The sequence below is a fragment of the Plectrocnemia conspersa genome, unplaced genomic scaffold, assembly GCF_051122295.1.
Source record: "Plectrocnemia conspersa isolate PC_06_02 unplaced genomic scaffold, ASM5112229v1 ptg000002l, whole genome shotgun sequence".
NCBI lineage: Eukaryota > Metazoa > Arthropoda > Insecta > Trichoptera > Polycentropodidae > Plectrocnemia > Plectrocnemia conspersa.
The window spans coordinates 17,054,647-17,081,359 of record NW_028277166.1 but is presented as its reverse complement, the minus strand read 5'-3'; the positions used below and the strand labels follow the sequence as shown (position 1 = coordinate 17,081,359).

General features: G+C 30.0%; 4 protein-coding genes across 25 annotated transcripts in view; 1 reads left to right on the top strand and 3 right to left on the bottom strand.

Moving 5' to 3' along the window:
- The first annotated feature begins 1,263 nt into the window (after window positions 1-1,263).
- Window positions 1,264-2,925, top strand: LOC148237885 (transcriptional adapter 1-like). The gene is made up of 3 exons (XM_088205470.1): window positions 1,264-1,904; window positions 1,965-2,215; window positions 2,542-2,925. Exons 1-3 carry the CDS (start codon window positions 1,365-1,367, stop codon window positions 2,690-2,692), a joined length of 942 nt encoding a protein of 313 aa, XP_088061596.1. The 5' UTR covers window positions 1,264-1,364; the 3' UTR covers window positions 2,693-2,925.
- On the bottom strand, window positions 2,848-8,987 carry LOC148237884 (uncharacterized). 3 transcript variants are annotated; one of them, XM_088205462.1, is made up of 10 exons: window positions 8,902-8,987; window positions 8,653-8,839; window positions 8,457-8,584; window positions 6,514-6,774; window positions 6,283-6,442; window positions 6,053-6,216; window positions 4,099-4,264; window positions 3,591-3,902; window positions 3,332-3,501; window positions 2,848-3,216 (listed from the first exon to the last, which is right to left on the bottom strand). In XM_088205462.1, the coding sequence occupies exons 1-10, from the start codon at window positions 8,951-8,953 to the stop codon at window positions 2,939-2,941; spliced, it is 1,878 nt and encodes a 625-aa protein (XP_088061588.1). In that variant the 5' UTR covers window positions 8,954-8,987; the 3' UTR covers window positions 2,848-2,938. The 3 variants fall into 3 exon arrangements, with proteins under 3 accessions (XP_088061588.1, XP_088061589.1, XP_088061590.1); XM_088205463.1 differs by having other exon boundaries at window positions 4,099-4,260; window positions 6,049-6,216; window positions 8,902-8,969; XM_088205464.1 differs by having other exon boundaries at window positions 3,049-3,233; window positions 8,902-8,969.
- A 2,095-nt stretch (window positions 8,988-11,082) lies between these two features.
- LOC148237883 (TIP41-like protein) lies at window positions 11,083-13,160 on the bottom strand. Its single transcript, XM_088205244.1, has 5 exons — window positions 12,948-13,160; window positions 12,591-12,770; window positions 11,591-11,801; window positions 11,294-11,452; window positions 11,083-11,220 (listed from the first exon to the last, which is right to left on the bottom strand). Exons 1-5 carry the CDS (start codon window positions 13,073-13,075, stop codon window positions 11,125-11,127), a joined length of 774 nt encoding a protein of 257 aa, XP_088061370.1. The 5' UTR covers window positions 13,076-13,160; the 3' UTR covers window positions 11,083-11,124.
- Window positions 13,161-18,033: 4,873 nt separating this feature from the next.
- Window positions 18,034-26,713, bottom strand: part of OtopLa (proton channel otopetrin-like a) — a 60,344-nt gene continuing 51,664 nt past the window's right edge. For 3 of the 20 annotated variants that reach the window (XM_088205265.1, XM_088205266.1, XM_088205272.1), the window contains 11 exons: window positions 25,375-25,452; window positions 22,980-23,088; window positions 22,752-22,912; window positions 21,350-21,512; window positions 21,107-21,262; window positions 20,625-21,038; window positions 20,235-20,460; window positions 19,881-20,165; window positions 19,144-19,384; window positions 18,418-18,585; window positions 18,034-18,333 (listed from right to left, as the gene is read on the bottom strand). In XM_088205265.1, coding sequence (XP_088061391.1) covers window positions 18,193-18,333; window positions 18,418-18,585; window positions 19,144-19,384; window positions 19,881-20,165; window positions 20,235-20,460; window positions 20,625-21,038; window positions 21,107-21,262; window positions 21,350-21,512; window positions 22,752-22,912; window positions 22,980-23,088; window positions 25,375-25,452 — 2,142 coding nt within the window. In that variant the 3' untranslated portion in view covers window positions 18,034-18,192. The remainder of the gene's footprint in view (window positions 18,334-18,417; window positions 18,586-19,143; window positions 19,385-19,880; window positions 20,166-20,234; window positions 20,461-20,624; window positions 21,039-21,106; window positions 21,263-21,349; window positions 21,513-22,751; window positions 22,913-22,979; window positions 23,089-25,374; window positions 25,453-26,713) is intronic. The other 17 variants (XM_088205273.1, XM_088205274.1, XM_088205270.1 and 14 more) reach the window with 11 other exon arrangements.

Below are 26,713 nucleotides of genomic sequence, written 5' to 3'. Positions count from 1 at the left end.
GCTTTTTAACCATGTAAACAACCACTAAAATTCAATAAAACATTACTGCAGCGGCTCAATCTATGTATAATTGCCACCCGTCACCACTCCGTCGCCAAAATATTATATATCAAATTTTTGTTCAGGATGAAAGAAAAGTCATTGCGAGTCCGTCAAAGTTCGCTAAGAGAATGTCTACATCAAGTTAGTGCTACCAGAGTACCGCCAAGTTTTAGCCATAATAAAACCTAAATAAATATATAAATGTGTCTCTAAAACCCATCAACCATTTGCCCTTTAGTATCAAAAAGTGCCATACTATGTCATTTTCTCGATCCCGTTCGCTATCAGTTTGTTTCTACGATCTCGGTGGAAACATTTTGGCTGGAGAAGCTTCCACTAAAGCAAGTGGAGGTTCTCTCTATACATACACAATGTCTGTGATAAATCTTCCAAGATGTGGCTTTGTTATGAGAAACGCCTTTCACTTTGACGACCCGTCAGTTATTCCCGTCCTTTATAACACCTTGGTTCGTAGCATTTTTGAATCGGGATCTACAATTTGGAATCCCCGAATAACTAAATACTATATTTTAGTTAAAAAGATTCAAAAAGGGTTTTTAAGATATCTTTATAAAAGAACATATGGAAATTATCCGTTCTAATATCCTAGCGTCTTTCTTTTAGGAGCGTTGGGGTACGGTTCGCTGAGTTATCCTATGAAGTTGTATATCACTAAGCATTTGCTTAAACTACTGAAAGGTGCTGTGGACAATTTAGTTATTTTCAAGGAATTTCAGTTTTGAGAATCCCGATCGCGTCCTCTTTTGATAGCCGTTGGGGCTAGGACGTCTGCACTTGCCGACTCACCTATGGCTGTGGCCATCCGGCTCATTAATACGCTGGCATTGCACATTGACCTGTTTAATATCTGCTACGAAGAGCTGGTCCGGTTCGAATAATTTAATTTTGATATTTTATGATTTTTTGTTGACTTCTTTATATGTATTATTTTTGTATATTATTTTAATTATATTTTTTTGTGTATTGAAATAATACAATTATTGTTTTTGATCATCGTGTCGCATTGGTTACGATGGTCTTAATTAAATTTAAATAAATAAATGTGACATTTTTTAATGTTTTTTTTTTGTATTTTAATCTCCTTATTCATCTTCCATTACTTAGGATTAATATTAATAGCATTATATTAATTTTGAAAGAGAAAAGAGACATGGACGAAAAATAATGCATCGGGACCAAAATAACAAATCCCAGCTGTTTAAGTTTTAAGCTGTCAGTTCGCCGTCATAGCGGCGGTTTTTATTTTATTTAAAATAATTGTAATATACGAGATATAGTTCATTTAATTACTCATCGTGAGAATGACGGAGCAAAATGTCAGCAACGACACATTAAACAATGCCAGAAAACTGCTCACCGAAGCTTTGGGCGAGAAAACCAAAGCTTACTTCGACCACATGAAACTATGGTTCAAAATGAAAATTTCCAAAGAAGACTTTGACTCGGAAGCTAGGAGACTTCTATTGTCCGATCAAGTGCATTTACATAACGAATTCTTCTTAGCAATATTGAATAAAGTTGACGGCCTAGCCGAGATAACCTCTGCACAAGAGAGAACAACGTCGCACGTTCGCAGCAACAGCAAACGACACAAACACAGCTCTAAAGGTTCTTCTGATAAATCGAATTTTGAAGTTGTGGATATTTTGGATTACATGCCGCAGGGATCTCCGCCTGGATCGCCACCCGGATCGAGCGGCGATTACGTTAAATACGCTTCACAAGAATACTTTCTACCCGATCACGCTTTAGTGACCGGTCGATTTATGCTCACGGCTTGGGAGCAAGGCTTAGAAGGAGCTGACGATGAGACTATCGAAATAGTCGTGACTGCAGTTCAGGTATTATTTAATAAGGTTATTAACTTAAAAAATGTAATATTGACAACTTATGTATTTCAGGTGTTCTTAAAAAACATTTTGACTGCAATAATAACACAGAGGAAAGGTTATAAAGTGAGACAAGGAAATTTTATTTATGATATCGGCTGTGAAGTGCCAAATATGTGGTTGAAAAATACGGATAAATTGATAAAGAGATCTGAAAATATAGATGGAATCACTGAATTGGATGAAAATGGAGATTTGGTACCAAGTTGTCCGATGACGATAGATGAAGCCGAACAAATTACTGCTCATAATTTAGCTTGCAGGTATAATTATTTGATATATGTATCATTTACCAGTTTGATCTCTCTTGCTAAGTGTAAATTCTTGCACATTTTTTGTCACTGTGTATTTGAGTTGGAACGGTGCTTAGTATGGTGGTATATAGAATAACATTGGCGTATTTTAAACATCTGTTTTCAAAATACAATTACAATTCATAAGTTTTTAAATTTAAATACACTATAGAATACTTTTACTTAATTTATACCACTTTTATATACTTCTTTTATACTTTTCAACAGAGGGAACATAAAAGTAGTATACTGATTATGATAACAAAGATTAATTTAATTTTTTGTTTTTATTATAGTGCGCCACATTCTACAGTACGAAAAGAAAGGATATCAATGCAAGAAGTGTATGACACTCTCAAAGTACACAAAAATGTCATTGCCAGTCATTCAGTATACGCCGTAAATATGGAAAGGATTGCAACTCTCCTCTGCCATCCGAGTTATTAATAATTTTATAAAAAAATTCGTTTTGTTTACGATATACAGTGATATTCAAACTCATAAATCTAATTCATTTCTTCATAATGGGATTATGGTTATTTATTATTAAATTCAATATAATTAAGTTCTGCAGATCACTCTTAAATTATAGATAAATATTAATCCAATTTTATAATTTATTAATCAAAAATAAAAACATGTATATAACAAATAATTATATAATAAAATTATCGTAGGAACATTACAATTCTATCATTTAGAGCTCGGCATACTTGTCGAAGCACCGTAAGTTGGTGTACTGTGAAGTTGTGGAAGTATTTTGATATGAGTGCTGCTGGTGTCGCTGTCGCCTGACACTCGACCAGTGAATTCGACCGTCTCTCCCAAAGTTACTCGTCTACTCTCGTTCACATTGCGCGACGAGCGTCGACGTTTCCAAGCAAATATTGCTGCAAAACCGGCTAATACAAATACTATTATAATTCCTACCGTCATTCCAGCCACCGATGCCAAAGATTTACCGGCTTTTTCTGTGAATTTAAAAGGTCTGTAAATGTATAATTTATGTGATTGAGATAAATTAAATATACACATTTGTAATTAATCAATCCATATGCATATCATATTGGGGGCCGAAAGACTTACCTCTTTCAATTATCATTACTTTATCGTAAAACTCCATGCTATCATTGTTTATCATGGCCGCACAGGTCCACATTCCGAAATGTTTTTTCTGAACTTTGTCTATTGTGATGGCGCAGTCGCCTCTTTTCGTAGAAGCGTTTCGCATAAAGTAATATTCCCCTAGTAATCGGCTGTAAGAATTGTTAGAATATTTATTTGTTTCCACCGTTGATTTATAACTACTAGTTATATTTATAATCTTTTTTCATTAGATACTCACTTAGTAGAATTAATTCTATCATCAATATTGAACCTAGTTCCATCTGGCAGTGAAAATCGACAATATTTCAAAGTTTTATATCCTTCAGCAGTGATGCAATGTAATGATATGGTTTCATTTATATTTGCATAATTTTTCGATTTAATAGCTACTAGTGGACCACCAATCTTGACCTGAACTTCAGATTTTAATTCGATTCCAGGAGAATTTAATCTGCCACCCATGTAACAAGTCCATGTACCACTATCATTAAGTGTGCTATTTTTTATGATAATCTCGCAAATGCCGACATCTAATCCTTTCTGAGGATACCTATAAATCCACAAAAAAATATAAAGCAAGAATCATAGATTATTGAGCAAACGAAAATTGCATACAGCGAAAATTTCAAACAACAAAAATTCTAATCATAGATAATCAATATACACATACATATATGTATACAGAGGCATAAATATAATATTTAACTTTATAACTTTTTGATTGCTATCTAAATAATATATTTTACCAATATGGATAGTCTGGTTCATTATTGGTAATTGGTGGAAATTCTGTTCCGTTCGGATGTTGGACTGAACAGTATGAAATGGTAGTGTTTGCATTGCAAGTCACTAGTAACTCTTTATCAGTCACACTGATGATCATTTTGTTCGGTAATATTATAGTACGCCTAGCTAAAAAAATAAATAAAATTGTTAATATATATTTTTAATAATCAATCAGATGATAATGACTTGCCATTATGTTTGTCTATCATAACAATAATTAAAAATGACATAATTATAAATAATGCATGCATCGTTGCAAACTATATTTACAACGAACTAGTCTCTTTAATATTCTGATTGAGACTGACAAATGTATTTTGAAAGACGAGCACTAAAATTATGACAACATTAAGATTTAATAAGCTGATATATCCTTAAGAAAACACTTACTTATATCATTTAATAGACCGACATTAAACTAACGATAAATGAAATCGACAAATATTATTGTTGTCTTTGCTGACCTATCATGAAGGTTAGGTTTTAGATAAGTTTAATAGATATTTTATCATCTGTATATGTGATTTATTACTTTATTCAGTTAGAGTAAGTATCATTTCGTAAGTCGTGAATTATATTACGACAAATTTATCAATGAATAAAAGTTATCTAAACGTACACCGAGTAGTAAAAAATTAATATCAAATGATTTTATGTAAATGTAAAAGAGGATAATTTAAATGAGCAATATATAAAATAATTTTTCCATAAAACGAATTAATTGTGCATTATTGTTAAGAAGATTAAATGCGAGCAAGCATTGGCCAGAATAGTGAATACCTTATGAACAACTCTCTGCAACGCATCCTTTTCCAATGAAAAAATCTGAAGACAGTGTCGTAGCTATGGGGGGGCGGAGGGGGCGGGCCGCCCCGGGCGGCACTTGCTTGGGGGCGGCATATTCGCGATAGGATCGTCTAGTGTGATGTGCGCTAATAATAACAAGAGCATAATAATAACCAATTTATTATTTTAAGAAATGCTGATTTTATGACCCTGTAAAAAATGTATGGGTGGGGGGCGGCAATTTTAAGGATCGCCCTGGGCGTCACATACCTTAGCTACGCCACTGTCTGAAGATTTACCTTATATAAATGCACAAGTTTTATGGAACAGTATTTATTTAAATGCAAATATCCCAATACAAAATATCATAAAAGGTGTATATGAATAATTTGTTATAACAGTAGAAAAAAAATCTATACGATTTATAGTAAAACATGTTACATTTTATTTTTTATCGGGACTTGAAATGGAATATCTATTCAACCGAATAGTTGATTATTTCCAAAATATTTTTTACTAAATTGCTTATAGTATACTTATATTTAATACTCTTTATTAATTTAGTTAAAATTATTTCCTTGATCGATCAGTTAACACTACTAAGTCTATCTGCAAGGTGTCGTGGCGGAGTGCTTTAAAGTTAGAACCATAGGCAAAAGAAAGAAGGGGCAATGTCTATTTTTAATAATAATTTACAAGTTGACACTGATGAAATAAAAAATAATATATCTAAGAAAATTCTCTACATATAAAACAAACATTTTTTTATGATGAAAACACTTCTGAACGAAAAAGAGAGTTGAAGGTCAGAATATTGAACTTAGCCAAGTAGTACATAGGTCTTCCATTTGGGAGTGGTATGAAGCCAGCTCCTTTTAGAAATAATTTCAGTTGTGACAATTAATAAAATAAATATAAAAATAATGCTATTTAAAAGTAAACGTGTTTTCCCATATAGTTTTCAATGTATTTTTGACAAAAATGTATTGTAGTGAATTTAAAAAGAATTTGAGTAATACATTTAAAGATTGTGTCACAATGGTATTATAAATTAGTACATATTTTTAATTCACCCTACTCTATAAAAAAATAATAAGCGATAAACTTTTATTTTAATTTTAAACATACTTTTAGACGAATAACCGTTTATCAACAAAACCCTTTGTAATATGGTAGTATTCTTTCCTGGACCTACTAAGCCCACACTGCATTTCCACTTTCCATAATCTTCCGAAGCTGGTTTGTTTATTTTAATGCCACAATCTCTATTGACAAGTCCTGTACCGAAATAACTATAAAAATATTCAACAATATAATTATGAATATATTATAATTGATTAAACTGAAATAGTACACACCTGTGACTTCCTTTTCCTATTCCGTCCAATAAATTAAATCCTTTTTTGTCCGAATCTCTTTCAAAGCGGCAGAAACTAATGTTTCTACTGGAATGTACCAAGTTACAATGTATATATATGACTCCATCTTTCACAACATATCCAGCGTCGACGTTTTCAGCTTCAATTTAAAATACAAATTTTGAAGCTGGTAACTTTTGTAATGACCTATTTGTTAAATGAAATACATACTGAGGACATTCACATAGCTATTAGCTGTTTCTTCCTCCATGACTCCCGGTACGCCAAGGTAAATTTTCCATGTTCCTTGCACATTCTCGTTAGTTGTATTGAGATTCATTGAACAGTTTCCCGACAACATGATCTCGTTTGGGATGCCTTCTTGTGATAAATAACAATACGATGTCTCTTGATCGCCAAATCTTAAGACACTTGGCTCATCGCTGTTTATAATTTCCACATCAATTTCATCAGAAATAATTGGATCTTTATCTAAAAATATTTACATAGTACAATAAAATGCTAAATATCAACATAAAGAATGTCTTTGAAATTTGCGATCAAGAACTGCCATTGCTGATGCCAATCGCTAAAAACTTTGCTTTGTGATAGACATTGAGTTTTTGATAGAATTGTCCTGTAAATTGGGAGCAGTGTTGCATGTGGTTTAAAACGTGATAGTTGACAACATCATTTGTAACGTGCGATAAAGTAGAGAAAGTCTAAATGGGTAAAAGAATGATTCTATTTTATTGAAGTTGAGGTCAGATGAAGAGTAGCAACAAGTGGTGCACGTTAAGAAAAAAAGCTTTTTCTAATCGACCATGTTGATGTTGTAAAGAGGATTCATAAATAGTTACTATTTAGAATAGATCTATATATTATAGTTACAACAAAAGGACATAGATGAATAAAATTCCAACATTGCATTACAAAAAAAGTTTTGTCCTCTTCTCCCGCTTTTAACCAATAAGCATCGCGAAACGAATATTGATGTCTCCCGCATACAAAGTGTTGAAATTTTTGTTTTTAATAAATACCCAAATTACTTTTATTTATACCGATTATGATATTTACAATACATATTTGATTTACATTTGGCAGATTTTTTTAGTACTGGATTATAATTACTGTTTTTTAATGTAAAAAACGTTGATATATAGATATAAATATAGTTATGTCTATATTTTTAAGTTTAATTATTCGTCATTAGTTTTTAGTAGCATGTGTATTACGTATTTGTATAGCATGTGTATTATCAACGATTTTAATAAATGATAAAAAATTACACACTAGTCATATAAAAGATATAATCAATTATAAAACAATGAAGTATACATGTTATAAATATTTAGTAGCGTATTTAAAATTATCGTATAATTCTACATATTAATCAGGATAATAAATATCTAAATAGATTTAATTCTAATGAAATTATATATGTAATTATGCATCACACTTTGGTAAACAATTACTAAATGATAGATTGAAACTAATTATAGTAGTAAACTATATAGGGAACTATGAAATTAAATTGTATAACATTACTGAGAACTTTTTTTACAGCTTTCATACTGAAGATTTCACTTTGTTCATTTTAAAAATTCATAACTATGATCTAGAGTCCAAAACTAAGATATAAACTAATTAATTATGTACAATATATCATAATAATTCAATAACAAATAAGCAAAATTTGTTAAAAGCAATTCATTTTGATGAGTTTAAAAATAATAGCAAACTGAAAGATGTTATAAAAAAATATTAAAATAAATAAAGCTATTTTATGTTTGTGTATTTGTTCAATAACTGTGAAATCTAGAATCGCATTTATTTAATTTTCCGTAAAATGCTTAAGAACATTACACTTTATTGACATTCTAAGAAATATTGTTTTCTGATTTATATAACGTGACGCAACTATATGAAATTAGATTTTGAAAAAAATATAAAATAATATTTTATCATATAAAATAGATACAACGATTTTCAATAAAATTTTAGTTTTAGTCATGTCTTACTTTAATGTTATTTATGTAGACACATATGTTTGAAAATATAACTAACTTTACTAGAAGTTTAAATGATAACTTTTCTTTGCACATGTTTGCTTTTGAATTGAACTTTATAATAAAATGTTTGATTTGTCTGATTTAAAAAACATACAAATTTACCTCTAATCAAAACTGAAACTATTCCTTCGATAATATCATCTTTAGCTTCCGATATTAAGGTCCAATATCCTATGTCGGCTTCCGAAATGTCTTTGATAATCACACCACAGTCACCCCATTTTTGAAATCTTAAAAATACACAACATTTCAATACATACCATAAAAACAATCACACCACATTAAAATCTCTAAATACCTGTTGTTATTATCATTAAGATTGTGTTTTGTGAAGTCGGGAGATTTCAAAAAACAATTAACTTGATTCTTTGTCGTGTTCCATAGTTGTACTTGAATATCGTGCCCTGCTTTGAATTCTACTTCATGCGGAAAAGCTATACCATGTAATATACTGTATGGGTGTCTATATTTGAAGCAATGAATTCCTTAAAGTAAACAATATGTATTATTTAGACACCTTATCCATTAAAATATATTTATATGTTACCTTCAGAAAATATTACTATAGTGATTATACAAATAGCAAATTGTTTAAGCATAGTGTTTACGTGTATTTTAAACAATAAGAGGCGATAAACTGTTTAAATCAGCAAATCACAGCATAATTTATTCCTTTTTCTTTGTCCTCAAACTTTTTTATCTATACTGAATTATAATATTTGTACAATCGTTTAATAAATCAGATATGTTTATGCATTATGTGATTTGTGTATAAGTATTTTTTATTTAAATAATTAAATAAAGCCCTTAGATTAAAGAACTTAAAATGTTTGTAAATCGGCATTTTAATCAGGGCTTCGAACTAGAACTGAATCGAAAACCAGAAAAAAACGTTATTTATGTCGGAGCGAAAACTGGAAAAATATCGGTTTATTTCGGTTCGGTCCATGCTCAAGCATCCAGTCACAAAAAATGCAAGCTGTGCAACATTTGAAAAATATTAGGAATAAATTATAATTCTTAAAGATATCGATTTCAATAACAAATAAATAAGCACAATCATCTAGTTCTATTGAAACATCCGATGAAAAGGTAGACGATTTAGTGGGTTTTATAAGAAGTGAAGAATTGGCAATACAGACACATAGATTTCCTATTTCTACAGATGTGGGCATTCAATAACTTAAAACTATGTATAAAGATTAGACAGAAAAAAAATATTGCTTAGAATTTCGGAAGGAAAATAAAAATACAAATCCTCATTTATACAAAATTGCAATGGTTGTTTTAGGAGCTCCAGCAACACAAGTTAGTGTTGAAAGGGCTTTCGCTGGCTTAAAGTTTATTTTGCGAGACAATCGAAATAATTTAAATGAAAATACATTGGAAGATATATTAATAACAGAGGAAACTTTTATATTTTTTAATTATAAATAAATATACTAAATAATCCTGTATATTTCAACTGTGAATATTAGGCGCATACGGTGAGATAGATTCTCTTTCGCTCGCTCGTGTGTTAAGTAACGAGAGTGAGTGAGATATAAGGGCGTGTTACATGCATTTCGCATGCCCTTATATCTCACTCACTCTCATCACTTAACACGTAAACGAGCGAAAGGGAATGTATCTCATCATACGTGCCTGGTGAATATACGAATTTGCTTTGTTTATATGTTTCGTTGAATAAATTATTGCCCTGATTTTAATTCACAATTACTTTTTGAGACGTAATTGTTTCACTTAATTTACAATCAAAATGGCGACAATGCCACTAATAACTCTATTTTTCTACTGATGTAATAAATTCTTAAAGTAACCTTTAAATAAATTCATTTTTATTATTTGTAAGTAGCATCACAATTAATTTGCGATTATATTTCATGCAAATTACAGATTCCATTAGCATATAGAAGATATAAGCAGTAGCTTCCAATATTGTGATTTCTTCTTAGCTATCCTTGTGCGGTTAAAAAACAAAAGATATTCTTCAGCTGTTGATTTGTTTTCATCCAGATACTCACAGTTATTGGACTCGTCGTGTTTATATTCATAAATTTCCGATTCTCAACACTAAAAGTGTTGAGCTCGTAGCATTCATAATTTGTTTAATATATCTTAGTGTAAGTCATCTTCTTGTATGTATGTACATAAATAAGAATCCTAAGAACTGAAGATTTATCTTCATATCCATAGCAGGCAGTTGCCATCTTTTCGTTCTCGTTAGACACACTCTAATTTTAATTCTATAGCCAAATAGCTGTTTTATATTAACTTTAATCCGTGAATTTATTTAATATACTCGGGAGCAAAAGACGGTTTTAGCTGTTCAACACTAATATTGAAAAATTTTAATTATCATAAATCTATTCAATACCAATGTGAATACTTGAACATCATTAATAATTACATAAAATTACACCATTTTAATTATTGTTTAAGAACTACAACATGTATATTCAAAAACACAACAGATCGTAAGATTAAGTGTCCACGGCATTACTTTGTGTTTCAAGAGATAACATAATTGATAATATCAATTGAACAATAGATATAATTATATAGCAAATGTATGAAATCTGATACATTTGTTCAAGGTTCGCAAAATATTTATAATCATAAAACTATAATGATTTGTATATGTATTATTTATATATTTATCAAGTTCATGCAATATTTTTTTAACAAATTTATATTCAGTCACAAATAAACTTTATAAATACACACATTGTGATTGTATACGAAAATTTATTTTACATTAAATATAAGTTTACACTGATGGAAGAGTAATTTGCAGTACAGATTGGGAATTTAATTTTAAATGTTGAGCAAGTTCGTTAGGATCGGTGTACACATGAGGCGGTAACTGTAAAAACATATAATATATATATAACGGTTATGTATAAATAATAAATAAATTTGCTTATAAAAATATTTACGTTTAATTCTGGTAATGTAGATTCTCTGGACGTTGTTTCTATGATAACGTGTGGCGAATTCAGTTCATAAAACATTCTAGTATCATTCATCCTCGATATGACGTTGTCTACTCGTAAAAAGTATCTCAGTAATATGTACCAACAAGAAGGCATTATTCTCTGTAAAACGTAAACAATCGTTTTAGGGTGACAGGTATGTGATGACAATAACTAGATATTTTTTTAATGTACGTTGGACATCTGCCTACAATTGATAATCATTCTATAATGTAATTGCAAAAGTATAGATTTCCTTACAATTTTAACTGTAGAAGATGCAATGCCGTGGTCGTGTAGTTCATCTTCGAATAGAGATATATCCTCATAATACAGTATCCTATCCTTCTTCTTCAATAAATCCATATTTATTTTATCTGTCGTCGGTGTCAGCTCGAATTCATGAAAGGATCCTTTATAGTCAGTTGTGAACGTCCAATCGAATGGAGCGACTTTTTGCTCAGTTCCTGATCTAAAAAAAAACATTAATTATATTTAATATAGACAAACATATGTTATAGAAATATGATAATTAGATATAAATGGATACTTTTATGCCAATTTAAAATATTTTATTTGTTTTTTAATTTATGTTTTTAAGATAAATCAATTTTTGTTTCCAGATGATATGAAGAGCACATATATAAATATATGTATTTTTAAATCAATACGAAAAAATCTAATTTTACATAAGTACGTTTTTAATTATTTTTTGTTTTGGTGTAATTTAATATGCTAAAAACAAATTCCTGACATCAGAATATCAACCAAATGGCATATGTCTAAGCATAATTTTTCAGTGAGGAAGGACGAGAATTTTTGAACCTTAAAACTTTTATTTTTGTCAGAAAGAAAATATTTAAGATTTATAGTAAATTCGTAAATAAACAATCAATTTTAGCCCAACAGAAGAGAAAGAATCAGATGTTTTAAATACCATTTATATTTTCGAACTTCACAGATGTCAAGTGAATAATGTTAAATAAAAAAAAATAGTTTTTTGATCATGATATGTTTTGTGTTTTAGTTTTTTGTATAGATCTATGACCTTTTTTCATGATAAATAATGTTTTTAAGCCTAGTGAAATTTATACATACTACGTATACTAGTTAACATATTACAAAATAAATGACTAAAAATATACGACACTAACGAAGTTTATGATTAAAAAAACATGCAGATATGTTTTTGTAAGGTAGAAAAATAGATATTTTCAAAGTAACCATATAAAATATTTCCCAGCATATAGAATTTGAATACCTCGATTCCTGCCATTCTTCCGCGCAAGACACTTGAACTGGCTCTCTATTGATGTTAATGGACTTCAATGCTTCTAAAGCTGTAAATTCGATACGGCCTCCGCCACTATGAGTTAAACATAAATTATTGTCTGGAAATATCATATCGGGCATGTGAGGAAATCCAAGTTTTTCAGTAAATCTAAAAAATAAATAAAAAAATTTAATTATTTTATTTATTATTTTTGTTGACATTATAAAACATAAATAAATTGGTAAGTTTTTGTATATATTTTATCAATATCAGATTGATGAATCAATACTAGTATTTATGTTAAGGGCATATTGATTAGTATGAGGTGGCGAAAGTATAGATTACCGGCAAAATTGACAAGACGACGCTTGCTGGCAGGAGCACCCGCTGCCGAGAATGCGCCCCCTGTGCGCCTCAACTTTCCACGGACCCAGAAACATCGTGGGGACGCTGTCCCTGTAACCGCTGTGCATTTTATACTATAATTTTGATCAAATTTAGCAGTAGGATGCAACCGATTCGGCCGCTGTCAAATGAATGCTTCAGTGATACCAGAATAAAAAAACTTTTTGAAATCAATATTAATCATTTTATATTTCCAATACTTATCAAATTTTATTTCATAATTTAAATGCTATATATAAATTAAAAAATAATTTTAATATTTAATAAAAATAAATTTTAAAATATCGTGAAATTATAAAAAAATAAAGCTGCTCGTCGTGGTTCAAGGGGCATAGTCATTTTGTCAGCTCGTCTTGGCTGAAGAGACAGATTCATAATAATGTTTGCGATGGCGTTAGCTATACATATATATATATTTAAGTAAGTAGCTTTGTCCAGCCTTTACTGTACTAGTGCGTGCTTTTTATTTCGTAAAATTCAGCAGGTAGCGGGGTGAGGGTGTTTTGTGACTAGTGGCAATGGGGGGCAATATACTAAAATCTACATTTGCAATTGCTTTTAAAATGTCTTATGCTTTATATTTCCGGTGGAATAAATCTCACTTTTATGAATCTTATATATCCTGTCATGAATGAGACATTGCCTTTTTTAATTTTGAGAATTTTTCCATATTATTTTCTACTATTTATTTTTTTGTATTTTGAAATTGTATTTTTTTTATCACGTAACGTTTGAAATAAAGTAAATTCACGTGATAAATAAGGGGGCTAAAGAGTCACAGAATATATGTCTACCAACCTACGTATATTCCATCATTGCGCCAGTATATATAAAAGTTACGTTACATCGTACAACATAATATGTTTCAGTTTCATAGATATGTACAATTTCATATCAATGAAACAGCAAACCATTACGTTTTCAATGAAAAAAGTAAATAAAAGTATATTGACGAGGAAAATGAGTTTGATCCGACTTATTTACTATAAAGTCACTAATGAAATTCGATCTTGTGAAGTTACAAGCTTTAAATTTGAAAATATTGACTTTGTTTATTACTAATACGAACGAACAGCTGGATTGTGAGATTAGATTGCCTTCGTTGCGATTAAAATCGTTGCGATATAGGGTAAGGTGACTAGATTTTAAAATTGGTGAAGCGGGACGCGGGGGGAGAGGGGGGCATGGTTTAAAAAAAATGCTCTGGAGCAACAAAATTTTATTATCATAGAACGCAAAAATTGTACTGTAATATATTTTTTTTTAAATTTAAACATAAGTAAAATTTATAGGGGCGCAGCATTCTTTCAAAATATCTGTAATATATTTTTTTAAATTTAAACATATCTTAAATTGTTAAAAATCGAGACTGTCCCGCCAAAAGCATGACGTCTGGTCACCTTATTCTATGGGCGGACTGTACGGGCGGTGTCTTAGAGCGTTAGCTCCGAATAGGGCGCCAATTACCCCGAAGGAGGGCGTCATTTACGCCATTTGATTATACTTAACACCGTGTCAGAAAGTTATATAAGCATAAGTAGCGCCGTCTAACTGGCCAAAAAAGTGCATTTGAGATTTTTTTATTCATTTAGGGATGTTACGAGAACTAAAAAAGGGCACTTCGAAAATTTTTGCTCGTTTAAAAATATATGAAATGATTTTTTTAGCTAACGCTAGCACCCTTAAACGAACAAATATTCTCTAGATCAGCGGTCGGTAACCCAAATGCATTAGCGTGCCACAAAACTGGTAATTCAAAGTACTGGACTCTCAGCGTGCCACTGAAATAAGACTTTATTTGATTATAATAATACACGCCACATAATAATATCATAAAAATACAATATTCAAACATTAGTAACTCCCTTGAAGTTTAATTTTGGGAGCTAACACCTCAATATTTGGTTCATAATTTTTAAATTTATGCGTATTTCTGAATTTTCTTCAGTTAAACAATTTCGATACAGATTTATAATATATTACATAATTGAGAATGCTTGCTCACAGTAGTACGTTGTACCGAAAATACTTAAAAGCGCGAATGTGACTTTTTCCATACAGTGAAATCTGTCTGGGAGTTTTTGTTCCACGTTTTGTATCATGTCAAGATAATTATCATCGTTTTTCATTATCTAAATCAGGACATTCTTCACCCATTTCAAGTATTTCTATCTTTTGATTGCAATCATGAAATATTCACCCACATACTTATTTTCCATAACTTATAATAATTAATAACAAATAATATTTTATATTTTTATTTATTTATTTAGAATAGACATATACATAATTTTGAATAGTAGAACTTATCACATTACATTAAATATTAATTTTAATTATATGTAATAACATTCAAATATATTTAATGTTAAGACTGTCTTCTTAAACATATAAAACACACAATTTAAGAATTATTAAGCCTTTTATTAAATTAATTGGCAGTTACGTGGTGTCCAGAGGGTATTTACACTCTGCATGGGTGAGACATTAGTGGACATAAAATTGCATTTTTATTTTATATATTTACGTCTAATTGCACAAGTTTCGATAAGCAACTATTAACTTATGAAAGATGTAAACAATGTAGACTGGGTATTCCGTATTGAAAAGTCTGTTTTATAAAAGGGCGTACATTTTATAAATTCTTATATAAAAAAAGAATTATAAAATAGCGTTATATAAAAATTAGAATTATAAATTATATATAATACATATTTATATGTAAACGTGTATACAATTTAACTGTAAAAAGTAAATCTATATTTAAATAATATTAATTTGTATAACAAATTTTTAGTATTAAAAGTTTTTTTAATATTTTCAGACAAATATTTGGGACCCATAAAATCAAACAGTCTTCTTTTATACATTTTAAATATTTGGCAGTGGTGTGAATTTTATGTATGTATTACATTATATTATATAGATAGATATGATGGTGTATAATGCATAAATCACTACACGTATATAGATGAACACAACCATAGTGTAATTTATATGAGCAATATGATCAATCTAATAAAATTATAATCTCAAACATTTTTTGGATGAAACACAATTTTTAGCAGGACGGATAACGTATTGTAAAGTTAATTTCACACATTCGTCGAAGTTTCACTTTGAAATATCTTCTTTTTCAAGATAGACTAATTATGAAGTGTATTTCATCCGTTGTGCGTGTTTTTGATTTATAGATTTACTTTGTTTGTATTGCATTTGCAAACTGCACGCCCTAGCACTCGAAAATAATGTTTACATAACAATAATAAAGATTCTACAATTAAAATCATCAATTTTAGACATACACATAAGTCCATTATTTATGAGCTTTTTATGACACTTTTAATTATACATATATTTAGACATTTTGCTGAATAGATTCACAACACTCATAAATACTGAGCTTTTAAAAATTATTTGTATATATTATTTTATGTATATTCTTATTAAAAATCAATGGCACCATTTAATGACTTAAGAAAAACATTGAAATGTATGTTTGTATCAAATAAAGATGAGTTTTCTCTTTGGTTGAATGATTTTAATCCTAAAGGATCCCTCTTAAGGTCGTAGATTGAATTTCTTTCAGTTATTTCGTAATACATACATTCTAAAAATATGTATTTAATAAAAAAATGCACGTACAAAAGTTGAAGCTTGGTCAATCGAAATTGGAAAATGTAAAATATAGCACACTTATAAATATAAATAAAAACATATAAACATTTTAATTGGTCGATTAAAATATCATAATGTAAAATAAATAAATCTCGCATTATTCATTAAATTACAAAGTAATCTCTCCACACGCAGTTCACATAGACAAAACAGTGACTAAGGTACGAGAAGTGTTTGAAGAAAAACAATCAGACTTCCTTCAAGTAATTGAAGCACAGTTAGACAATCTCTACAAAATTTCTACCTTCGATCGTGTTATCCTGTATATAAAGTTATTTAAAAAACCAACAATTAATAATGTTGTTTAATAGTGATCTTTCGTATTTTTGCAAAACATTACGTATCCACTACTAAACATTTAATTATCATAGATATATATTTTTATGTATATATACTCGCTATGTGCTATTTTATATTGTTTCGTTGTAAACGAAAACGTTATTTCATCTTGTATACGTTTTAAATTCATTCTCACAATAATATACATAAATATACAAAAATTCGCCTCATAACCAACCCCTTTGCCGAAAAAATGGCAATATAACCAGTCCATCATAGGTTGACCTGTACTAACCACCGTTAAAACCTCTCTATATATTTTTCACGACAGAAAATATCAGTAAATCAATATTGACAACGCTCACGATTGTTCCATTCGATACTTCGCCATAATGAAGTTTTACTCTTTCAATAAAAAGTTTCATAACAATGAGCGTTTCACTTACAAAAGAGACAACATAAGCTATATAATATATATGATAATATGTATATTTCTACTTCATCAGTATCATAAGACTTAAAATTTATAAAATGTAAAAATTGATGATGTATTTATTATAAAAGTATATAAGTAAGAAAAATTCACACATTTACTTAACGTCGATAATACGCAATATTGATTACAACAATGTTTTTAATACTCGTCTAATGATGTTAAGTTCCAACGATAGCGTTCAAAGTTTCAAGCGTTACATTATTAATTTTGATTTCTTACTCTATGAAATATTTTACGGTTATCTTTGGCAAACTTCACACTTTCCTCACATTGAATCGATAGTCAAGTGTTATTTTTGCCAAAGCTCAATGATCCAAATTTATTCTATCCACATATATCGAATCTGAATTTAATATAACAGTTAATATATATAATGTTTTTGTCAACTAGTTTGGACATTTTTGTGAATATTATCAATTTCTACACATCACACATTAGTTCTTTATTATATTTATAATATATGATGAAATGTTTGTAATCTACATGTTAATATTTTTTACTATACATATTAAATTAATGAAGACGTCTACACATTTCATTGTGTATAATCATATTAAATAATATACAAAAAAATAACTTAAATAAAATCTCATCTTTATTGCTACATCGTAAATAAATTATGTCACCAGTGGCCTCCAATATAAAGATATAATTAAATTGAAAGCAATAAAATTTTAATTTGACTTGTCGATTTTTTTAATATAAGGTCAAACAATATCATATTTGCACAGTTTATTCCAAACGTGCTTTGTAACTCGTCTTCCATATTTCAGCTAGAGTGACGGCCGAGTGGAATCGATGGAAGATGCACAGAGGCAAGGTCACGCGTTGTACAATTGCCCAAGCCAAATATCCATAAAAGTCCAATTGTACCTGAAATAATATTGAAACATATTAATTCAAATTATGGCTTCGATTAAAATGTGTATTATAAAAAATAATATTAATTATTCTTACGGGGTTAGAAGCAACTTTTTGTGTTTCGAATGTATAGATAAGCCACATTGTAACATTGCAGATGAGCAAGAATGTAACAACTTGGCGTGCTGGCTTGCTGCGATCCTGTTCCGGCAAGTGTACGCGGCGCCTAGACACATCGGCGATGAACAGCAATTGAAGTACAACCTAAGATATAATATGAATAAGTATGGTAGCCATAGTGTGTTTCATAAATTATTTCAATGTGTACTACATATTATAGCTAGTCTAACATTATCTATGACAATAAGTAAATGGAATTTGTTTTTGAGTATTTTGTCAAAGCAAAAGTATTAAAAACCAAGATCTTATATGAGTAAAAAAATAATGACAAATTTTATCTTAGCGGTAAAAATCTTGATGAACTGTGTTATCACGAAAAAAGCACATCTTAAAATATGGTCAATGATTTCAACGTTTTTTAAAAATATATGGTGAAAATGCCATAATAGATAATTGTAAAATTATGGCAGTGAATCAAAAAGACGACCAAATTTCATTATCTGAAGTAGACAAGATTGATTTAAGAACTCTTAAAATGTTATCTGCACAGATATATTTACTGAATCATTTAATATCATTAGTTCAAGAATTGAACAAAGATTTCATATACCCTTTCTAAAATGAAGTGGACCAAATAAATATGTGCATCCCATTGTTCGTTTTAGAAGCTATTATTTAAAAAGTGACTAATAAAATAATTACCTGAACAACACTCAATATTCCAGTAATCATGACGAGTAGATTCGGTTCGTTTGTAAAGGCTCCCAAGGCTCCGGCGATTACGCTGAACACTGCGTAGACGAACAATCCAAAAGCGGAGACTCTCAGCAGGATGTCGTTGAGGTCAGACTGTTCTTCGGAGCGGAATTTCAACTGTTGAACTCTGTAAGGATAGTGGTGGGTAAGGATGGGAGATTTATAGGTCCATGACATCGCCGAAGCTCTAATGTCATGACACAAAGTTACATCCGAAGCGTTTAAAACGATGATGGATATAATGTGCGAAATTATAAGTATATTAGGAGTTATACAATAAAAATGGATGTACGGTGGGAGAAAAACGCAACAGGGAATGAAAAACAAAATGATAAAATTAGTAATAATAAAACCAAAAAGTAAAAAATGAAATTAATAAAAACGAAAAATAAGTAAAAATGGTTTATAATGTTAAAAATGAAATTAAAAAAATGCATTTAAAATAGGACAAGAGATCCAATTACATTGTATTGTTATATATATATGTGTACATTAGAAAGTTTAATCAATGAGCAAGTTCATATTTTAAAAGTTGTACATATCACTATATAATCAGATCTCATTGAAATTAAAATGTTTGTGATTAAACTATAATATTTTTTTGATTATTGAAATTGTGAGTAATGACGCGTTCATTCCTGTTTTTAATTGCAATGAGTAGTGCAAACATCACTCCGACTTACCTAATAAACCCAATTATGATAGCGATTATCGACAATGCCATTAGGACGCAGTGCGAAACGTCAGCCAAGTAAATGGCTAGAAGACCCAGTTCTGGATGACGGATCAGCACGAAGAACAAGATGAGGCAAATTAGAGAGCCGACCAAAAGAAGTAGACCGAAGAACAATCCTTTGGAGGCTCCGACGCAATCGACGCGACCAGTTTGTTGGGCGTGGGCCATGGCTACGGCACGACGCGAGAGCATAACTTCTAAACGATGTTCCAGATCTTCTTCGCTTATGAAACTGTAGATTGAGTTCATAATTTATTAATGCTGGATTCTAAATATAATGAATAAGTTTTATCAGTTTTACCGTGAGTGACGACCGATGTGCTTCCACATGATGTAAATAACAGCTGCTCCAATCAAAGAGTACTCAATTATGAACGGATACAAATAAGGAGCCGAGTCTTGCACAATGGTTCCCATGATATTGACTCTTCCGCAACTCTGAGGAATTCCATAGGTAGAATTGTTAAGGCTGACTAACGGAGACGGGTACAAACTATCCAAAGACTCGAATTCGGTATTTGCTTGAGCTGTAATAACAAATGATAAATTTAATAATAATAATTAATATTTATTTTTAGTCACGTTAGTAGAGATGTTAAGAATGGACTAAAAGATACTATACTATAAATTAAGATAAAGCAGCTTTTAGCCCAACTTTATTTAGATAGGAATGTTAGTACTACAAACCAACCTGGGATCGAAGGTGATGGATTGCTAACATCATAGTAGTTATTGTTATTGGGCATGTTCCAGATATTGTTATCGTCAGAGTTAATAACATTACCAGAGTTAGTCGTTAACATGGAATTAGGAATGAGCGATTGATAAACCCATTGAACGGCGGAGGTTATAGCGGTCGACGCTTGCGTGGTGAACGTGGTTAGTGGGGCGGCGGTAGTCGAAGGCGGGAATGTCGGAGGAGTAGTCCAAGGATCATCGTTAGCCCACGGATCGATTGGATCAGGTTGAGGATTGAACCAGGGGTCGATTGTGGTGGAAGTCGAAGTGGTAGTAGTGGAAGCAATGGTGGTTTTAATTTTTTTTATTAGCACGGAAGATGGGGTTTTGATGAATAGATGGGGCGGATAAAGTGTGCTGGTGGTGGCTGAAAGGACAAAAATGTTAATGCAATGTTAGAACACACTCTCATGAATAAAAAATAAATTTATATACTTGGAATGTCCGTAGTGGTGAACGGAGTGGTCGTTATAGTCTGAATACTTCTCAGAGTAGTTGTCGCGAGCGTGGTACTGGGTACGCTTCGAGTTCCGCCTATCTCTGTACCCAAAACATTACCAGCATTACGTAATGTATGAAGACGAATACTCTCTGAATATAAAGAAGCGATTCATTCACAATTTTGTCAACAGCTCAAATTTTAGCGATAATACAAAAATAATATAATAAAGATTTAACCTAATATGATTCCATCTTCGGGGTGATCTCCGCGCTTGGTATGGTAGGCGGTGATCTCTTTTAAGGATTCCAAAACCAACGTTCGTATCCAGACGCACAGATTTGTAGCGACAACATGCATGAGGCCGAAACGAGCAATGACTTTGAAACGATGGATGTTGAGCTAATAAATAATGATATCCTTTTATTAGATACTTATTTATAATATATCAATTTTAATTATTACCACATGCCTAATTTATTTATCATTATTTTTTAATTTTGACAATTAGTTTATAACATAATATTAAATATATACAGTTAGGCAGGAAAAAAAGTGTCCAGTATAGTTTTAACGTAAATGTTTCTTTTCTTCATAAGAAAACCATTTTATTTCTATAATATCCCGTTTGTCCCGTTTCCTGTGTGTAGAAATGTAAATACCGAAATATTTTTTAAATATATATTTAAAACTTGAGATTTAACGAGAATTATCGGTGGCCTTAAATTGTATTAGTTTTTAATTTTTACCAATCTTGATTTTTTAATTTCGAACAATTTTTGCGTAGATGATAATATGTCTTTATGAAGATTTTGAGCAATTGTCTGTAAATACGAGGGTGAGGCAAATGAAAACCTTAAAAGTGTGATAAGAATTCAAAACACTGCTCTATTGTCTTGTAAATTGACAACATATAGCAGTGTATGCATCAAGGATGCAACAGCAGTAACTTAAAATAGCCGCTGCACTTGTAACATGCACCAAAGTGAATTTGCCATTAGTTTGCCCAGTGGTTGGCAAAATGGGATTTATTGGCTTTTGATACTCTAGCTAGAATTACTAGATCCGACGTAATCCTTAAATAAAGAATTAAAGTAATTCCAGTCACTTTTTTACTTGACTTACTGTATATGTTTGTGATGTAATTATGCAATCTTTAATGAAAAGACGTGCATGTGAAACATGTGAGAGTTTGCTAAGTCATTTTTATATAAAAAGCTTTAGAATCTTTTTACTAATAAGTCTGATCAAGTAAAAGATAAGCATAAATGGCGATGACTGTGAGAAAGATGAAATAAGAGAACTCGATTCAAGTTCAAAGATCTATAGCGGCCTACCTCTGTCTTCAGTAACGCTATTCTTGAAGTCTGCACGAAAATCGAATTCGAAAATCAAAATTCAAAAGTCTATATTTTACATATAAATTTATAGAATAAAATTATCAGGAAAAGCATTACTGATATATTATGTATTTATTTCTTTAAAATTTACGTTTAGTACAAAGCTTAAAATACTCTCTCTGCTTATTAAATCATAGCCTAATCAACGTTACTTTAATTAGTAATAAACCAAAACATTATTATATAAATATGAGGTTTTAATAATTTATAAATACATATAATAATTAATATAATTTCTTACCCGTGAATTCATGAAGATAAAGTACATTTGCATGAATGTGAATATCATTTGCAAGACTGGATTAACTCCTCTTAAAATCTGATAGCATGGAGATGTAAACGGAACCTCGAAGAATGCTCCGAACTCCAGTCCATTATAAATCATCGTACCAAGACCGAAAGCTAAATTTAATTGTACAATTAATATAACAATAATTTATTTGAATGATACATCAAGTCTTATTTTTACCAATAGCTCCAATTCTAAGGAAGAAACTTCCATGGCTGTGGTCGTTTTGTGTAGTCTTGCGCTTTCTGACAGGTCGCGGCTGAACACCAGATTCAATTTCGATGACGTCCTAGTTAAATAAAGAATAATATAAACAAATTATGTATTGTACTCGTTTATATATTTTGGGTTAGTAAAGTCAATACAAAATGTTTACGGTTAAGTTTGATGCATTTTATACAAGAGAGTGATTACAAAATAATAAATAATACATTGAAATGTACCGTATCTGTAAAAAATACTTGAGATTATTTCATTATAATGATATCATAATTTAATTTTGAAAATATATTTTTTTTATTAATCCATGCTAACAATTTTGAAATGTTTTTAAATCAATTTAAAAGTTGAGTGTAGAAATGATATTTTTCTTACAATCAATATAATATAGGCTTAGTTCTAAATCGATGCAACATATTTTTTCATCAACGTTGAAGTAATTTTCAATAATAATAATCATTATGCTCAACGTTAATTCACTTTAGTGTGAAAATAATATACATTTTTAAACAGATAAAATGAATTGCGTGGAGTTAGAACTAGGCTGATGACATGAACATACATACAAGGTGGCTCAATAAAACCGAATTTATTTTAAATGCTTATAACTCATGAATTCTTAATACTAATAAAAAGGTAAAGCTTAATAAAGGTTCTTTTTATAGACGTGATGATCATATCTCGAATAAACCATTGAAGCTATGGGAAAAAACATTAAATGAAATATAGTTCTAAATACATACTTTCAATGACGTATTTCACAATTTAATTTTGAAAAAGTATAACAGATTATTATAAATGATATTATTTAAATGGCTGCAGTATCAACGATAATGGGGCTGTTTTATTATTTTTCTATAGTATCAAAATTTCATAAAATCACGCATTTTAAAATCTTTTTTTTGTCCCAGTGTATGTTCATATTTATTACAAAAATATATAAATATATTGTGTGGCTAGATTTAATTTTATCGAATGAAATGTTAAGAAGAAATATCTTATAAACTATAGCTAAAGTTATAGCAAGACGAGGTAATCCTAGATTCAGATGCGAAAATTAACACAAAACAATGTAGAGGTTGCGTATTTGTATAATTAAAGATATTTTTTTAAATACACACATACATGATACTAAAAAAATGAGATTACCTAAGATTTTTTTTAAATTAAAAATATAGAGCAATCTGTTTTAGAAAATGTAAAACAAAATATCATATGATCAAATTCTGCTCTTTGAATAATTGTTTTAATTTGTCTGTGTTTGGTATCACAAGTCTGTACGTTAATTAACGTATTATAAAAGAGAAATAGAAGCTAATTTGTTCTATACTTATGTATATTTAGTGAAAAAAATAGAGAAACTGACAAGTTTAATAATAATTCTAGATGCCACGTAACATGTTTTATTCTATACATTAAAATCATATAGATATTAAAATAGCATTATCTTAAGCAGTAATTATTTATATAAAACATTATATCTCAAGTCAGGAACATACAAATAATTTAGAGTTCAGTAGTATATTTTAATACTAAATAGTTCTAAACACATGTTCCAGCCAATAAAGCAAAGGATACTATTTAATAGGGAATTATTTTGAGAGACATGTGTATTTAAATAAATATTTTGTTCCATAAAACTAATTGTTTGTGCATTAATGTAAGGTTATTCTTCGGAATTTTTTGGAAACGGATTCATTGCAGATAGTTATTCATAAGGTGTTAACTGTTCTGACTAATGCTCGCTCGCGCCTGATCTGTCTAACAGTAATGCACAAACAATTTGTTTTATTAAATAATTATTTTATATATTGCTCATTTAAATTGTCCTATAAAGCAAATCAACTATCATTATTCATAGTTATAGTTGGGTAGATATTCCTTCTTTTTAATTTTTAAACATTTAATATATAGCCTTAAAAAATGACAATAGTTCAATACAATGAATCTTACATAATACTGTGATGTGTGCAATATATTTCATGCAATTTCTCGCATTATAACTACAGCGTGGATGAAATGCTGAAAGCGTTTTTATACAGCTCTATTGACATACACAAAAGCGAAAATAACATCAACAACAAAAAACTGAAACTTGAGTTTCAATTCTTTCACAACACAAGCGACGATGCAATTGCAAAGGTTTATCTATCGTATTCACTTATCGCAGTGGCACGATGTTCCGAGTTCACCGTGGGCGGTATATTCAAGCTTGATGAGCAAATATATATATTTATTATACTGCTAATAAGTGAGTTTAATGATGTATAACAACTTTGACTCAAACACTACAACAGCAACCATGAGACAACAAGCAGAGCGCATTCATTTCCTCCGTTCAATGATACAATCTCACCTGTTCGGGTGCGCTCAATGGCGCCGTTCGGAGTTGTTGTTCACGGACTATGTCGCGCATCTTACGGGGATACACCTCCTGTCCAAATGACAAACGGCGAAAAATAACCAAAAATAGCATGCAATGCAACATATAATTAAACGGGAGCCGAGAAAAGGAAAAAAGTAACTTAAAATAATAATAATATAATACGCACTAAATTATGATACGGGCAGGTTAGAAGATCATTTCCGATTTTTTAGTATTTAATAAGATACATTAAAATCATATACATATTCAATTAAATTATACACTGTTCGATTTACGAAAGAGATCACCATTCTGTTGTACTGTAAATTGGCAGCAGTGTTACATATAATTTAAAGTTTGGCCGATTGAAAATTGCTCGAAAATTTTGAAACCCAAAGCACTGTATCATTGGCATATATTGTAAGTAGATATATTCTCACATTTGAATGACCTTAGAATTTAAATTTAAGAAATAAAAGTTGGGTTTGAATTAACGGGGAATAATTTTAGTATATATGTGCATTTAAATAAATACTTTGTTCCATAAAACAAATTGTTTGTGCATTACAATAAGAAAAAATGAGCATTTAATAAATATATTTATGTTCAATAAAAATTATTAGATTGAGCAACATTTTATTTGTAGTGTGCACTAAAAGGAATGAGTTCTGTATTACAACATTAAAAAATGAGCATTAGCAGTAACATTTGCTGTACAAACCCAAATTAACTTAAACGAATTAATCTAATGGAAGTTCAACAACTATAATTAGTTTTAGAACTCTCATTAGGTAAGGTTTGGGTTTGTACAGCAATTGGAAGTTATATTTTCAATAGTATGAATATAATTTTACTAAATAAGGCCAGGTAAAAATCAAACAATTGATTTATAATTTCACTGGGCAATATCAATGAAACTTAATTTATTCACTGCGCGGATGATCTGGAGCTCGCGGAACATTGCAACAGCATCAGCACAGCGGTTGCGAAAACCACACCAATACCAATGCACAACTTATTTATTTTAATGCACAAATTATTTGTTTTAGGTCTCATTATATTTTTTTAGGATCATTTTATTTTATATATGGCTCATTTAAATTGTCATTTAAAACTTGAAAGTTACTATAATTAAGAAAAAACTAGAACTTGAACGAGATGTTTACCGAAATGCAACTATGTATATTTCCTTACTTTGAAAAGTGCTTTTATTTTTGGAGATTACTTTATAGAGTATAAAATGTAAGCGAATACCAGAATGTATTTAAGGCAATATTTGTTTTTTAGAAAGACTTACTTAATATTTTAATAACTAATTACTTAAGATTAA